We start from the raw sequence: 17,524 nt of genomic DNA on the forward strand, positions 1-17,524 counted from the left end.
CGCTTTACAAAAGAGCATATGGTATAATAAGCAGGAAGGATTTCTCCTTTGAATTCCTTGCGTTCCTGTTGTCCACACTTCCTTGCCGCTGAGATGGAGGTCGGAGAAGGCCGTGCATGAATGAGGACGGCGATGGTTGTGGGGAGGACACAGTCCGATGGTGGTGGCTGGGCGTCAGGCGGTGGTTGTGAGGACGATACGGTCCGATGATTGCAGCTGGGCGTCAGGCGGTGGTTGTGGGGATGACACAGTCCAATGGTGGTGGCTGGGCGTCAGGCAGTGGTTGTGGGGACGACACAGTCCGATGGTGGTGGCTGGGCGTCAGGGATGTCGTGTTGAATTAGTGCCAGATGACCTCGCTGAAGGTTGGGAGGTTGTTCTAGCAGAGATCTCCTTAAGGTATAGATTAAGTTAAGGTGAAGATCTCCTCATTGGCAGGGTATCCTTCAGGCTCTAGAGAATCTTGGACTGTCTTGACTGACAACTTGACGACTCTTCAGTGTTGCATTAAGGGCCCAGTTATTGCAAAGTGGTAAATGAGGTGGATGGTTTCCATATCAAGGTACTACTGCTGGGGTATCATTCTATTAAGGGTGGTTCCACATTTGAGACCAGGGCCTGGATCCAAGTACACTTGACCCAGATGACTGGTTCATTTGATCAGTCTGAACACAAACATACTGTACTCAGGTGACCTAGTCCACTTAAAGAGGTGGTCTCGGGGAAGATTCATGTGTACTGGAGTACGGTCTGTGGGAGATGTGAACGCAACCATTTTCAAACAAATGAGAAGCACGCTATCTGACAAATTTCTAAACTGCTCCTGTCGCTTTAAAACCACTCATATCTGCACAGCACGGGTAATTTCATCCTCTGAGCTGAATGAACGATGTGGAAGTAAGAAGAGGGTCATTGTTGGCATCTCAGAAATAACAAAAACATCCACAGTTAGCAGGACGGACTCAGCCTGCGAGTGGTTGCCTCTTCTTCTTTTTGCTTCTTGGCGAATTAGCAAACCAAATTATGTGCATACTGCCACCTGCTGTATAGGACTGTATACATACACAAGCGTACTCGGGCACAAAATGATGTTACTAATGTGAATGAAGACCAGCGGGGGATGGGGAGGGTGGAGCTATCATGCTTGGGCACAGCAAGTAACAGTCACCCATTATGTGAAACGCCCTTATCCTCTGGGAATGATTATTCCAAACCAGAAAAGGCTGGTTAAGGCTAATCGTGAACCCAAGATACAAAATATACAATGCATATTCCATCCTTGCCATGGAGCAGTGGAGCAATGCTGATCCAGTCTAAGTTTGTTTTTGTGGTCTTGGAGAAGCCATACAACCCCCGAGGTTCCACTCGTGGGCATTCCATGAGAATGTAATACTTGCCAATTGCTTTGAGCCATCCTTGTAAAATCAAAGCCATCCAACATTGTAACACTATGGGTTAGTTTTTAAATGGGGATCAGCATAATACCGTAAATCCTCAAATAATAACCAGGGCCTTTATTTAACTAAACTGCAGAAAGTACCAGGCCTTTATATGAAGGAGGCTTTTTATTAGAGGCAGGGCATAATTTCAAACTCTCTCTGTCTGAGTTTAACTGTTCATATTTTAGTGAATGTGTTGGTTGTGGTGGATCAATCATATTGGGCTCTAAGTTCCTTTATTTTCTGTGCCCTCAGATTGGACTTGAGATGTTATGAAAGCTCAAAAGATGTGTGCAAGGTTTAGAGCACACTGTGTTGACTTCCCTGACTGACTAAGTTTCTCATGTTGTGTTTCTGATTCTCTCCGTTTGCTGAATCCTCAGGGTGTATATGTTCACATCCCTGGTCTGAGTAAAGTATTTGATCGGCCGCGTCGTAACACCTGTGACCTGTGTGGTGACTGTGTGAATGCAGAGACCCTGTCCTCTGACTGGATTTTACTGTTTTGGTTTGTTTTGGTTGACTCGGGACATTTTTGGGCGGGGAGCTGGTCCAGCCAATGACAGCACACAGGTGACTTAGGGTGTGGATACAATACAGTATCTGGATGCAATTTAAACCAGCAATTATGATGAACACATATGTAGCAGCAGAGAAAAGAAAATATCATCATAGTGAGGTGAGACACCAAAGCTCATTCTAAAACGAGGGTGAACCTTGTGTTGGCTTTTACCGTGGAGTTGGTCTGCTTCCTGTTGGACAGGCAGGTAACAAACACCGGGGGTTAGCTTGTGCTAGCGTGCGTAAGCTTGCAGTGTAGGTACAAGCAGTAAATGTACACACTATGTCCCGCAGGGAGTGTGAGCTTAATGGGGTGATGAGCCCAGGAGGAGGAGCCAGTTTGAATATTGTGTTTACAAGCTGCAATGAAAAATGCTTCGGACTCCACCTTTAAGTTGGAGTTAGTTTTAAGTATATGTTTGATTTTAAATCAAATATCAAAATTTTTACGATGTCATGTTATAATGTTTATCATTTACAACCTATAGTTTCTATTGGGTTGTATATTTCCTTCATCAGATATTTAAGCATTGAAAAAAGAGAAAAAGCCAATAACATAAAAATGTAACAAGCTCAAGATTGTTGTTTTATCTTTTATTTTTTATTTCAAAATAAAAGTATTTAACACATATCCATGATGCGCCTCATGCTCATGAACCTGGTGCCGCTCATGCCCATGTCCCTGAAGCTCCTGTACTCTCCGGGCCTCATGTACATCATCCTGCCTCTGAAGTGGGGCTGCTCGTACATCAGCCAGTGGCCGTCCATCACGTTGCAGGACTGGCATTCGGACATGCGGTAACGCTCCTGGATGTTGTCACAGTCGTCCATCAGCTCGTTCATCTGACCACCGAAGTTCTCCCTCTCGTAGATCCTCATCCTGAACTGACCTCTGTGCTGTAGTTTGAGAGAGGATAGAAAGAGAATATATTAAGGTTTAACAACTGTTCTTGTCTTTTAGTAGAATATTATGGATGAAGCTGTTTTGGACGTACCATGGGGATCATACGGCAGGACCTGATACCACTGCTCATTCCCATCATGCTCATGTAGTCGGCGTACTCGCCCCTCCTCATGAAGAACTGATTTCCCATGAAGTTGGGGCGCTCGTAAACCATGAAGCAGCCGCTCTCCACCCTGCAGGACTGGCACCTGCTCAGGTAGGAGGACATGTCAGGGCAGTCGCTCATGCACTCATAGGAGCGACCCTGGAAGTTCCTGTCCTCGTAGAAGATGATCTGGAAAATAGGACATTTTGTTGAGACTTACAGTTCAAGCATTGTCATTATTTGGTCTATGAATTCGACAGTGGTGAAATGTCTTATTTGTGTTTAAGTGAGGCTGTAGCTTACCTTGCCCATGCTCATGTCTGTGGTGGTCATGCTTGTAGGTGAGCTGTTGCTGCTGCTGTACTGCTGCACTGCTGTCCTGTTTGGTTTAACCCCTGCTTTTATATGTGCCCAAACCCTACAGAGCTGGTGGGCCCCCATTGTGGAAACCCCTGAGTCAGCAACATGCTATAGAGGAGTATACAGCTCTGTCATATTGTTGTGTCATATTGTCAGATGACTGGCCCCTCGAAGACCTTAGAATTTGTTCCCTGTTGAAAAGATAAACAAAGCTTTTTTTCTGTTTCGAGGCACATTTTCGAAGAGTCGATCTAAAGTTACAAAACTGAATCTCACTGAGTGATAAATGTTAGTGTCACAGCGGTAGAAGAGGAGAATGCTGCTTCATGATTTTATATTTTTATATCACATCTCATGTTAGGGAAGTTAAGTGCATCAAAGTTGATCTTTTATACACTAAATATAGTAATTGGGATATTTTGTGTAAATTTTCTTTTTTGGGCACACGAAACAAATTCATGTGGAGACTAAATAAACAAAGTAAAAGACAAAAATGCATCCAATAAAATCAATTTGAAAACAAATGTTGGAATATGTGATTTAGCACCGTTAGAACATACACAATGTACATTTATATATTACACTCAACATTGTATTTATAGAGTTCAGGTTTTGGCATTATTGGGGCGTTGTTATTGGCCTATCATGGACTTCTTCTCTAACAGAGATAATCCCTCAGTGGATTGTAGCGTATCTGCTTTTAATATTTAAATTTATATAACTCGGGGCACCATCCTTGTTAAGTAAGGAAACTAATATTACTTGTAGTAATTAATGAATCTATAAATCTGTCTCATATCATTGGGATGAATTCTCAAGCAGTAAAAACCATAAAATTACACAGACAAAGTACTGAAAGTTTATATGAAAGTTTTGCGACCAGTTGACTGGCAGCGCGACCAGTCGCAGCGCCCCCTCTCTCTCCCGATAGAGCGGTGTTTTCTTCTTTTTCTAACTTTTCTTTTGACTTTTCTCCGTGGTTTACTATGGAAAAACACAATTACAGCCGTCGATTTTTACTGGACTTAAACAGTAACAGCCTTTCTGTGGAGTTATTACCCGAATCACTGAGACAACAGCTTCAAACTTTGGGACTGCTTCGTGAGCCGGTTTACCCCCGGAGAGGAGACGTAAACGTAAACGGTGTGAGCGGAAACAAAAGCGAGGTAAACGTGGAGCCATAACAGCGAGACTGGCTAAAATATCACACAGGTCCGCTCTTCCAACTCTTCTACTGGCAAATGTAAGATCTCTGGACAATAAAATGGACCATATAGAGCTACTGAGAGCTGCGCACCGTCTGTGCACCCAGACGGATTTTTCATCATCGCTGGGGATTTTAACCATGCAAATCTCAAGACGGTTTTACCCCACTTCCACCAACAGGTGACCTTTCCCACAAGAGATGGTAACATTCTGGACATGATTTACACATCAGTTAAAGGTGCTTACAAAGCTTCACCCCTCCCCCACATCGGCCACTCTGACCATATCAGTGTAATGCTAATGCCAGCTTACAGACCCAGGGTTAAAGTCACCAAACCAGTTCTGAAACAGGTATGTGTGTGGCCAGAGGGGGCCTCTGCTGCACTACAAGACTGCTTTGACACCACAGACTGGGAGATGTTTAAGCAGGCAGCCACCTACAACAACCACACAGACATTGAGGAGTATTCTGACACTGTTACCTCCTACATTAGCAAATGCATTGCTGATGTCACCACCACCAGAACCATCACCACCCGGGCTAACCAGAAGCCATGGCTGACAGGAGAGGTAAGCGGGCTACTGAGGGCCAGGAACACCGCCTTCAGAGCTGGGGACGCAGCCTGCCTGAGAACAGCAAGGGCCAACCTGTCCCGTGGCATCAGGGAAGCCAAAAGCAGCTACACACTAAAAATAACCGGAGCCTGTGGCGTGGTATCCAGACCATCACGGACTACAAACTCAAGCCACAGACCTGTGACAACAACACCTCTCTGCTGAACGACCTCAACAGCTTCTTTGCCAGGTTTGAAGCACACAACAGCACGCCCCCACAGAAGACCACCCCCCCTCCCCACGACCAGACCCTGTGCCTGACTGCAGCCAGTGTGAAGAGAACCTTCTCCAAGATCAACACCCGCAAGGCTGCAGGTCCAGACAACATTCCTGGCCGTGTGCTGAAGGACTGTGCAGAGGAGCTCAAAGATGTCTTTACAGACATTTTCAATGCTTCTCTGAGTCAGGCTGTTGTTCCGTCGTGCTTCAAAGCCACCACCATCATACCCATTCCAAAGAAGCCCTCACCATCCACTTTCAATGACTATCGACCCGTTGCACTGACCCCCATCGCCATGAAGTGATTTGAAAGGTTAGTCATGGCCCACATCAAATCCACCCTCCCCGCCACCCTGGACCCCTACCAGTTTGCATACCAAGGTAACAGATCCACCGAGGATGCCATCTGTTCTGCTCTTCACCCAGCCCTCACCCACCTGGACACCAAAAACTCATACGTCAGAATGCTGTTCATAGACTTCAGTTCAGCATTCAACACCATCATCCCTCAGCAGCTGATCGGCAAACTGGACCAGCTGGGGCTCAGCACTTCCCTGTGCAACTGGCTGCTGGACTTCCTCAGCGAGAGGCCTCAGACAGTGCGGGTCGGCGGCAGCACATCAAAAACTACCGTCATGAGCACGGGGGCCCCCCCAAGGTTGTGTGCTCAGCCCCCTACTCTTCACGCTGCTGACCCACGACTGCGCTCCATCCTTCAGCAGCAACCACATTGTGAAGTTTGCGGACAACACAACAGTGGTTGGTCTCATCTCCAACAACAATATACAGCACTACCGGAAGTCAGCCAACTGGCCACGTGGTGCAGAGACAACAACCTCTTCCTGAACATCGACAAGACCAAGGAGGTTGTTGTCGACTTCCGGAGAGTCCCCACTCCTAAACCCCCACTGACCATCGACGGTGCTGCTGTGGAGAGAGTGAGCAGCACCAAGTTCCTGGGGGTTCACATCAGTGAGGCTCTCTCCTGGACAACCAACACCACATCACTGGCCAAGAAGTCCCAGCAGCGCCTCTACTTCCTCCGCAAGCTGAAGAGAGCACGAGCCCCCCCATCCATCGTGTGCTCCTTCTACAGAGGCACTATCGAGAGCATCCTGACCAGCTGCATCACTGTGTGGCTTGGGAGCTGCACTGCTGCCAACCACAAGACCCTGCAGCGCACAGTGAAGGCTGCTGAACGGATTATCGGTGTCCCACTCCCCTCTCTTCTGGACCTCTACGGTACCCGCCTCACCCGCAAAGCAACCAGCATTGTGCGCATTGTCTAAGTTCATCATAGATGATCGTAGCAGAATCTAACTTGCATGAAAGTGTTAGTCTTGATGTCATGGATACATATATCTGATTCAGGGATTGAACCGAAATTCTTTTATAACAGAAATGGATTATGTTGGTTAAGGCAGTTCGTTCAACGGGTCTAAAAGTCCGTTTGAGATAGTCCAGATCACATCAAAGGCCTCCCCTGCCGTGTTGATTAACTCGGCAGACGGCTGTCTTCCTGGGATCGTTTATTCTGAAAGTCGTTCACACGTATTCAAGTGGTCTGGTTCGCCAACTTGGATTAAAGGCTTATTGTTTTTTTTATGACGTCCTGTTCTTCACATTCCGATGTAAAGTGTCTTTCACAGTTAATCCAATGAATGGCTTTTGTTATCAGTAAACAGGAAGAGTGGGGGTTTTCATTCATGTCCTGTGAGTTTTGGGTTGATTTCAGGTCAATATGTTACAGGATTAATTCTCAAAAATAGCACAAGAAAGGAAAGCGATGGAGATTTCCAAAGTTTGTCTCATAAAATTTGTTTATTTTCCTTTGACGCACAAAATACATGTATTTGTGATTCTAGTTCCTGTGCTTAATTTTACACCTTATTCCATCTTGTTGGATATTTCCACTACATTGTTGAGTTTCAACCACAGATTGTAAATATTAATGGACGAAGCCTGTGGTCACCCATCTGTTCCTGCAGGGGGCGCCATGCTGGAAATGCTGTCTCAGCCTAACATTCAATCAACCTAATGACAGGCTGAGAGTGGGAGCTGAGGCAGAAAAATTGGGAGAGAGCGAAGGGGATTGAGCGACAGAATCAGGAATCTGTGATGTGAACATGGTAAGCCTTTTGCACCAACCGAACCAAACTGGCGCCCTGGCTCCCACTCTTGGCTATTTTCATTGTCTGTCCAAGCAGCAACCTCTGGTGTTGAAAAATAAAACCCTGCAGTTCCTCGAGTGTCCCCTAGAGGCTGGCTGCAGAAGTACAGGAAGTCACATACAAACCCAATTCAAAACAGCCTGTTTTTACAGCAGAGATTAACATGTTTACAGCCTGGTTCAAAAAACCAAATAGGTCTGATTAGATCATGCCTCGATCGGCTCACACTGTACGGGGGGTGAATGTTTTGATGACTCATCAGTTTTGATTTGATGTAGGATAAGAGTTATTCACAATAAGGCATGTAGCTTACCTGATTGACAGGCGGGCGCGGTGTAGCGGTTTGTCAGGAGGCTTAAAACCCGCCTCAGCTCCAGCTCTCAGTCTGTTGTTAGGTTGACTGAAAGTTAGGCTGAGACAGCATTTCCAGCACGGAGACCGCCATCGATGGGACTCCAACGTCCCCTGCAGGAACAGACGGGTGACTACACTCAGGCTTCGTCCATTAATATTTATGTTTTATGTTAGAGCTTGTTGCGACAAATATTCACGTTGTTAGGCATCTACCTCTGTTGGGGACTTTAGGACGTTAGATGACTAAATAAAACCGAGGTTGAAAATTGGTTAAGGACGTTGGTACACAGGACTTTAAGCTAGGAGACCGGCTTCACGTTCTCAGTTATTTTTTTTTTTAAGATTTATTTTTGGGCTTTTTGTGCCTTTAATGGATAGATAGGACAGTGGATAGAGTTGGAAATCAGGGAGAGAGAGTGGGGAATGACATGCAGGAAAGAAGCCACAGGTGGGAAGTGAACCCAGGCCGGGCCGCCCGCATAAGGCAGTTCATTTAATGTAAACTCAGGCTTCAAACGTTCCTATCTATCATACACTTCACTTGCTTTGTTTAACACATATTAGCATTTTTAGCATTATTCATTGCTACTCTGTCACGCATTATTTGTCACTGCTTGCAAGATTTCCTCACTTGTTGCTTTTTGGTTGCACTTGTATATTGAATGTGATCCTTTGACACAACTGAAGTTCATAGCAGCTAAATAAACTGTTTTGAAGTTAACGGCTAATATTAGCTTAATCAAGTGACCTCTATAGCACCTTTTACCATACGTATAATCTTTTTGTGTTTAAAGGTCGCATATTATGCAAAACACGCTTCACCATGTTTCTCTAAGTCTAATATGTGTCTCTAGTCTGTCTACAAACCCCCCAATGATGAGAAAAGTCCATCCTCTCTGTCTTTTGCCTGCTCCACTTTTCAGAAAATGTGTGCTCAAACAGGCCGTTTAAGAGATTTTCCCTTCATGACATCACAAAGGGCAGTAACCCCTCCCCCAGGTGGGTGACACTCCCACAGCTAGGTGTTAGTTCTTCCCTCTGAGTCTGCCTTCTCACCGTAAACAATAGGACATGGAGCGAGAAAGCCAGAGACACCCAAGCCCTTCCAGAGAGGGGGCGTGGTCAGACACAGTTCATTAACATTTAAAGCTACAGTCACAGAAACAGCCTGTTCTGAGCAGGGCTGAAATAGAGGGATTTATAAGCATGATCAAATACAGGATCAGAGTGGATTTAGAACAAGAAGGAGCTCTGAGACTTATTTACAATGGTTGAAGAGGAGGAGAATATGTGACCTTTAAGTCTTTGCCACATACTAAGTTAAAAGCTGTACATAAGTTCAACCAGGGTGTAAAACGTGTAAAGACTTTGGCGGTCACTTGGTGTGACCTTTAAAGAGCAAGCTAGTAGCTAGCAGGTTAAGGCGCTAATTAATGTCCTATCTCTATGTTTTTAATTTATCTATTTTAGCACCTATTCACATCTTTCCTCTCATATACCCTGCTTTGAAGTCCGTAGCCTTATTTTTATTTGTTAGCTTTCTGACATCAGTAGCCAATTATTTTCATGCATAGTTGAATAGAGAGACTTTTAATCCTCCAGGCTTTAGGTGCTTGGTCTTTAAAGTATATTTTATTTTAGCTTACAGCTACATGCTGTCCTATAAATATGCTTGAGATTTTTAAAGTATTGCATGGTTTAATTTTCAATAAGACAATTTGTTTTGTCAAAATTCCCTCACAGATCTTAACAATGACATCATCAAAAGTTGAACTCTGGTATGTGCAGAAATGTTTTATTAGGTGACATATAACATTCAGTTATCATTTGTGAAAGATTTAACAGGAGTCCATGATGCGCTTCATGCTCATGAACCTGGTGCCGCTCATGCCCATCTCCCTGAAGCTCCTGTACTCTCCGGGCCTCAGGTACATCATCTTGCCTCTGAAGTGGGGCTGCTCGTACATCAGCCAGTGGCCGTCCATCACGTTGCAGGACATGCAGTCGGACATGCGGTAACGCTCCATGATGTTGTCACAGTCGTCCATCAGCTCGTGGCTCTGACCACCGAAGTTCTCCCTCTCGTAGATCTTCATCCTGAACTGACCTCTGTGCTGTAGTTTGAAAGAGGATAAAAAAGTTAGTCACTGATTTCCCCGTTTGACGACATGTACCAGGACAGACGCTGTTTTAAACCTACCATGGGGATCATACGGCAAGACTTGATGCAGTCCCTCATTCCCATCATGCTCATATGGTCGGCGTACTCGCCCCTCCTCATGAAGTACTGGTTTCCCATGAAGTTGGGGCGGTCGTAGACCATGAAGCAGCCACTCTCCACCCTGCAGGACTGGCACCTGTTCAGGTAGGAGGTCATGTCGGAGCAGTCGCTCATACACTCATAGGAGCGACCCTGGAAGTTCTTCTCCTCGTAGAAGATGATCTGTGAAAAACAAATTGTGATGGTGAGATTCAAACCAATATGGCCGACATTTTTCTATTTCTCCAATAAATATATATTTTTTTACCTTGCCCCTCATGTTCATGCTGGTATTGCTCATGTTGGCTGCTGGTGGGTTGCTGCTGTTGCTGCTCCTGAACTGCATGCCTACCTGGTTTAACCCTTTCCTTTTATACTTACCAACATGTAAAGAACCAGTGGGCCCCCCTCAGAGAACCCCTTACCCAGCAACTATTACTATTGACCCATAGAATGCTGAGGTTACGTCCATGTTTCAGGGGACTGAGGACCTTACCGGCTTTAGAAAGGCTTTTTCTCTCATTACTGAAAGCATTCACAACAATGCTGCTAATGTGATGAACTGGTTGTGTGTTTGTTGGTCTAGCGACTGTTGGACACTCTGTTAAAAACCTGAACGGCGTTACTCTGACTTCTTTATTTATTCCAGTTTTTGGGGTAATTAATTTTCTACACATGAAGCATCAGACTTTATGGGAATGATTTATTACACAACACACATGTATTTTTTCTATGACAGCATGTTTTGTCCATGTTTCATGTTCTAGTTCTTTCTTTCCTTTCAGAGGCTTTTTTTTTAGTGGGAGGGAATATTAAAATCTAATTTCTGTTTTTCAGAGAATATGGAGTTCTGCTGCTCGGGCTGTGAAGCCTTCATATTTTGTGTTTTGGTGCTGTACATAAAAGCGATCCTTACAAACTCTTTAATAAGACTTTTCGAAATCTCCGCTTATAAAATGTCTAAAAGAGTTCAATTTGTACTTGTGATACTTCTTACATTTTAGATGGTGCTCTACTCGGCCTTGGGTCGGTCTCAGACTGGACGGACTCCGGATTTGAAATCAATCCAGTCAAAGAAAACGCCTCTTTTTAAAAGAACAAATAACTTCATTTGTAGTTTGATTTTTATCCCCCGGTTGCGGCTGCAACCTTGCTGGTTTTACAGTCTAAGTGAGTGTCACGCCCCCTAAACACAACATGATGAATTTTCAGTGATATTTATGGTCTTGGCCTTATCTCGGTCTCGCCCTGCTTTGGTCTTGGTCTTGGTCTTGACTCGGTCTAGATCCCTAAAAGTCTTGGTCTTGTCTCTGTATTGGAGCACTCTGGTCTTGGGTAAGTCTTTTTCTTGGTTAGTGTGGTCTTGACTACAACACTACCTTTGACTGAGACATTATTTTATCTGTATGAGAATAGATGGTGGGAGAAACAATGATTATGAACGGTTATTTGGTAATATGTGGTGTTTGACACATCGGGAAAACAAGTTTTCTGTGTTGTAAAATGCTCATGAGTGCCTGCTCAAACCAGAACAACAACTCAGAAACTCGGGAAAGAATTAGGTGCTCTGTTTATTGATTCACATAATGCACATCAACTTTTTGCAAAAACATAACTCGAAACAGAGACAACTTCTTCATAGCAGCCACGCTGTTCCTCGCAATGTATTGAAGTCCAGTGTTTCCCCTAGGTTTACAGCTTTGGGGGGGAGGTGGTGCAGACAGACGGACGGCGACACAAACACTCCAAGGAATCTTGGTGTTCATGAGTTACTTTTAATGACAGCTGTCCTGTTCTATCAGAAAGGTATCCTTAAATTACTTCTTTCCCTGATTTCCGACTCTATCCACTATCCAAGCTGAAGACAACAGAATGGGAGAAGAGAGCACATGGGAATATATGGCCGTTAAATGATTGTGTACAAGAAATCCTCCTTAAAGTGTAATAATATTCTGAAACAAAGTAGTGCAGAACAGAGGGGCTGAGATGTCACTGAAGGAAGGTGTAGAAGGAGGAGATGAACCAGAGTGAGGGAGGAGTAGAAGGAGGAGTCCAGATGAGTGGGTCACCATGATTAGGATTTCTTTGACCTGACTGGCGTGCTCCATAAAAGTGTAAACCAATTGGATTTGAATATGTTGGTGGACTGACGGTGATGCCAGAGAAGAGGTCAGGACACGGTCATGCAAAACAAAAGCACTTGGCTTCACACACTGGACAATAAAGTGTTGTCCAGGTGCAAATGGGAACTGACAAAGGCACTCTGGTAAAAGGTCAAGGGGTTGTCTAGAATAATTAACTGATCGTTTGAGGGTCAAGAATATTGCTGCATTACTTAGATTGCTAACTTTAACTGTAAGTAGTTGCATTTATCTTGCTGAGGACTTAATCAGGACTATCCATCCTGAAACAGTAAGATCCTTGATAGTGTTAGTCAGTGTATTGAATGATATGGGCCTTAAAGGAGCAGTACATAACTCTGACACCTAGTTTTTAAATTGGGTACTGCAGTCCAAATTCTAAACATTGTAAAGAGCTGTCTCTCCCCGCCCCCTCCTCTCTAGAGTCGATGCTCACTCAGGTTGCCATGTGGTGGACACTGAAGCTTCAGTGTTTAGCCAGCTCTGCATCGGTCTGTAAACCTTTCTGCCTTCTAACCTCTCTCCATTTTTCAAAAGCATCTCCAATATTGATCCTAGTTTGAGCACGTTTCTGCTCGTGGAGCTCATTAGAAACATGCAGAGGCTTTTTAGGTCGGGTACAATCACTTCTATCTGAACCAGTTCTCTTGTCCGCTTCCATCGCTGCCACACATGTTGGTTTGACCTGATAACTGGTCTCATATCTGGCAAACTCAGGGGGGACCAAAATGGCTGTGTGGGGGTGCCTTAAAACCGTCTACCTTCTCTGGTCCAAACAAATCCAGAACATTCAGGACCAGAATCTAAAGTTTGAAGGAGGACATACTGGCCGGTGCATTGTTGTCAGAGAAGCCAGCACTTCAACACAGCATGTTTCCTTAATGTCTGATCATATAGTAAGGTCACTTTATCATTTCACTCACAACACATCTTACTGATTGGACCTTTAATTGGATATATTGTTAAGTACAAATGACTTTGACAAAGACTCACTTGAGATTAAACGCGTAGACACATCCCTGTGTAATAAAGGATTTTTACACAACATCAGATTTCCTCAGACTACCAGTTTAGACCGCCTTTCCACACTACGCACTTTATTATCAGGACAGTCAAATATTTATTAGGTATTTGACCTCTGACCCCTGTTCCTGAACAACACCTGATTCCTCTACATTTGTTTGACCCAGTGCAGCACTCGCTTCTACCTTTTTTATTTCATCCATGAATATTGTTGTTTACCTTATGTGGATGTGACTCAAGAAGGAGAAATAACCATATGGGACCAATATATGACCATCAGGGTTCTTTAGAGCATAGGTTCTCAACTGATCTCGCCCCACAGCCCACCAACAACTTGTAATGAGAAAGTACTATCCAAATTTCTGATATTTTTCATGTTTGGACCTCGAATGGTACAAAACATGCGTCAGAACAAAGAGATGGAATAAATCAAACATGTTTCAAAGCGCTTCATAATCTTCTTAGCCCCGTTTCCACCAAGCGGTCCGGTTTCATTAAGTACAGTTTGGTTCAGTGAACCCTGATCTTGCTTGAGTTTCCCAAATCAACGGTACCCTTATTTGGTAAGCGGAGTGTTAGCCCGATGGAGATAGCTGTCAGCTATGTAATAGTGTGACATCAAAGCAGCCTAACACAGTGTAGCCAGCTATTTATTAAGTTCAACGAAGAAGAAGAATGGGACACAGTAAACAAAAGGGACCCTTTAGGGTTGGATCGGTACCCTTGGCAACCCAACAGAAGGGTATTTTAGTACCATTCCCAACTTTTGATGGTGGAAACACCAATAAATGGGTACTGTTCCAAACTGAACTGAACCGCGACCCAATTTTAGGTCCCGACCCACCAGTTGAGAACCACTGCTTTAGAGTAGAGTGGATTACTGACATGCTTTGGCAGAGATCTGCAGTATCTAAGCGCCCTTTTACTTACATGTTTAGATGTTTCTTGTGCTTCGGTAACCACCAAATATACCTTCTCTCTTTATTCGTACTGTTTGCTTTATCACGTTGTGATGTCTTGTATATTTTTTGGACTTATTTGCTTTGTGGAGATGGTGATGGGATCCACAGTCCCTGGAAAGCCCTTGCAGCCCCATATGATAAAGGAATGGAAGCCCAAACATGCAATGACTGATATTAACAGGCCAGACAAAGAGGTTAATTTTGTCAAAAAACTTTTATTTTGGTTTATTTAGACAGATCCTACACAGCTGTTTTACATGTCAGTGATACGCCTCATGCTCATGAACCTGGTGCCGCTCATGCCCATATCCCTGAAGCTCCTGTACTCTCCGGGCCTCAGGTACATCATCTTGCCTCTGAAGTGGGGCTGCTCGTACATCAGCCAGTGGCCGTCCATCACGTTGCAGGACTGGCACTCAGACATGCGGTGACGCTCCTGGATGTTGTCACAGTCGTCCATCAGCTCGTGGCTCTGACCACCGAAGTTCTCCCTCTCGTAGATCTTCATCCTGAACTGACCTCTGTGCTGTAGTTTGGGAGAGGATAAAAATTGAATGTGTTAAATCAAGTTTTTTGGGTTGTTATCACCTGTAAATCCACCATGACATCAACAACGCTCTTACACCTACCATGGGGATCATACGGCAAGACCTGATGCAGTCCCTCATTCCCATCATGCTCATATGGTCGGCATACTCGCCCCTCCTCATGAAGTACTGGTTTCCCATGAAGTTGGGGCGCTCATAGACCATGAAGCAGCCGCTCTCCACCCTGCAGGACTGGCACCTGTTCAGGTAGGAGGTCATGTCGGAGCAGTCGCTCATACACTCATAGGAGCGACCCTGGAAGTTCTTCTCCTCGTAGAAAATGATCTGCAATGGGACAAAATACAAATAGTCTGAATTTGAGCCAAAAACTCATGATTAAGTAATTGACTATGACAAAATAAATGGTGAGGTAGGTGTGCTTACCTTTCCCATGGTCATGGTTGCTGTGTTAGTTCTTCAGAGAACTGCGTTGCTGTGAACTGATGCTGGTCCTGTTAGTAACCGTTACTTTTATACCTGACCGAACCCAAAGAATCTGTGGCTGCCATTGTCCAAAGCCCTGACTCAGCAACATGGTATAGAGGCCTATAGAGTGCTGAGGGGCATTTGTCACGTTTCCATGTGACTGGATCCCCTAGAAGACTTTAGAATGGATTTGTCCATAGGGAAGTCAAAACAAAGAGCATTCTTTAAAGTTACAATGCAGAGTCACAAACAATGGTCTCTTTACACCAACACACTGTGCGGCCCTCTGATTGGTAAGTGGACGATCTGTAGACATGACTATCCCCTGTGTGAACACTATAGCCCGACATGCCATTATGTAATGTACACCAAAGTTGTTCTGCCATATACTAGATATGTTTCTAAGGAAACATACAACCAGCTGCTTTACCAGGAATCAAAGTTTGATGGACTTATAATAATATTATAATATAATAACCTTAAAAACTAAAAACTATATTTATCATGAATTAGGAGTATTCTAATATTCAGTAAAGTTTCTATAAAACACTTCAAGGTTGCAAAAATGTTCATATGTGATTATAGAATAACAAATCAAGCTGTTTTCTACCTTATTGTCATTGGTAATTTACAGCCTTTCCCTATGGATGAGGTATGTTTGCATTGACAAACATCAGTTTAGAAATATATAAACTTCAACTTTATTTGTCCCTGAAGGGCGATTGGTTTTGTAGCAAGGCATTAAAAGGACAGAAAAACACAAAATACATTTAGAAAGCCAAAACACAAAAGCCAAAACCTGACTTGCTGCCTGTCACAGCACAAACTTGTGCCCCCCCCCCCCACATGAGATTCTGAGTCTCATAAACATCCTAAATAGGTAGCAGCAATCCCTTCTTAAGTCCCTAGTTCCTGCTGAGTACTGGTGCCAGTCTTGTTCAGATCTCCTGTCAGTGCTCTTGCTCGGGTCTCTTTCTTCACCGAGAAGAGGCAACCTGAGACGTCAAAGTCATCAAAAACAGCAGAACAATTTCCAAACGACTCCTATGAATCAGGAAAGTCTCTGAAGTGTCGTCAGCGTACTATTGACTGGATCAGCAAGAATACGTTTGATGACCACCTACAGTCAAGAACGGAGAATGCAAGAGCACATCACTGCCGCAAACTCTCACTCGTGCAGATACATCAGCAGGAGTGTGTTGAGTTCATTGAAGACTTTTTGTCTGTCCTTGCAGAATCAGTTATTCCACTGACGACAGAAACAAGAAAGAGCATCGCCAGGACACAAGAGAGAGTAGCCTCCGTTCAGGTGAGAAAATTTGGTCACATTGAGAAATCAGAAAAAATTCAAATAGATAAAATTGAATTAGGGAAATAAAAACCTCCTGAGTAAAAAGAGCTGCTGAGTGTAGAATTAAAAAAAAGAAATTCTTAGCATCAGGATGTTTTCTAAGAATGTTTCCTTCCCCTGTTTATTTTGACTCCTGGGTAAGAGTAGTCAAGTCAAGTCAAGTCAAATTTATTTATAAAGCACATTTAAAAACAGCTACAGCTGACCAAAGTGCTGTAATACATTAAAAAATAAAAAACAACTTCAGATCACAACGTCCACAAGAGAGAAATATATATATATATGTATACATATATACAAATAAAAATAAATAATATATAAAGAAAGAAACAAAATAAAGAAAGCAACAGAGGAACCTGAAAGAAATGGTCTATTCAGGACCATGGGACTCAAATGCTAAAATATAAAAGTATGTCTTGAGACGGGACTTAAAAGAGTCAACAGAGGGTGCAGACCTGATTGAATAAGGGAGGCTGTTCCACAGTTTAGGGGCTTTTACTGAAAAGACCCTATCTCCCTTTAGCTTGAGCCGTGAGCGGGGAACAGCCAGGAGGCCCATGTCTGATGATCTCAGGCGCCTAGATGAGGTGTACGGCCTGAGGAGGTCGGTAATGTAAAGGGAGGCCAGGCCATTCAGGGCTTTAAAAACAAACAACACAATCTTAAAATCGATTCTGAATCTTATTGGGAGCCAATGAAGGGACGCTAGGACAGGACTGATATGCTCCCTCTTCTTGGTGAGCAAGAAGAGGGAGTAAGAGTAAGTCACAAATCATCTTAGCCCTAAAGAGAACTCCTAA

At 43.9% G+C, this 17,524-nt stretch overlaps 3 protein-coding genes across 3 annotated transcripts; all 3 read right to left on the reverse strand.

Annotated features, from left to right (window-relative positions):
• Nucleotides 1-2,579: 2,579 nt before the first annotated feature.
• On the reverse strand, nucleotides 2,580-3,472 carry LOC109986970 (gamma-crystallin M3). Its single transcript, XM_020637858.2, has 3 exons — nucleotides 3,353-3,472; nucleotides 2,996-3,238; nucleotides 2,580-2,897 (listed from the first exon to the last, which is right to left on the reverse strand). Exons 1-3 carry the CDS (start codon nucleotides 3,380-3,382, stop codon nucleotides 2,622-2,624), a joined length of 549 nt encoding a protein of 182 aa, XP_020493514.1. The 5' UTR covers nucleotides 3,383-3,472; the 3' UTR covers nucleotides 2,580-2,621.
• A 6,276-nt stretch (nucleotides 3,473-9,748) lies between these two features.
• LOC109986971 (gamma-crystallin M3) lies at nucleotides 9,749-10,657 on the reverse strand. Its single transcript, XM_020637859.2, has 3 exons — nucleotides 10,503-10,657; nucleotides 10,175-10,417; nucleotides 9,749-10,088 (listed from the first exon to the last, which is right to left on the reverse strand). The coding sequence occupies exons 1-3, from the start codon at nucleotides 10,578-10,580 to the stop codon at nucleotides 9,813-9,815; spliced, it is 597 nt and encodes a 198-aa protein (XP_020493515.2). The 5' UTR covers nucleotides 10,581-10,657; the 3' UTR covers nucleotides 9,749-9,812.
• Nucleotides 10,658-14,555: 3,898 nt separating this feature from the next.
• LOC109986952 (gamma-crystallin M3) lies at nucleotides 14,556-15,472 on the reverse strand. The gene is made up of 3 exons (XM_020637836.3): nucleotides 15,332-15,472; nucleotides 14,990-15,232; nucleotides 14,556-14,886 (listed from the first exon to the last, which is right to left on the reverse strand). The coding sequence occupies exons 1-3, from the start codon at nucleotides 15,344-15,346 to the stop codon at nucleotides 14,614-14,616; spliced, it is 531 nt and encodes a 176-aa protein (XP_020493492.1). The 5' UTR covers nucleotides 15,347-15,472; the 3' UTR covers nucleotides 14,556-14,613.
• Between the last annotated feature and the right edge of the window lie 2,052 nt (nucleotides 15,473-17,524).

Source organism: Labrus bergylta, chromosome 13, assembly GCF_963930695.1.
Source record: "Labrus bergylta chromosome 13, fLabBer1.1, whole genome shotgun sequence".
Classification (NCBI taxonomy): domain Eukaryota; kingdom Metazoa; phylum Chordata; class Actinopteri; order Labriformes; family Labridae; genus Labrus; species Labrus bergylta.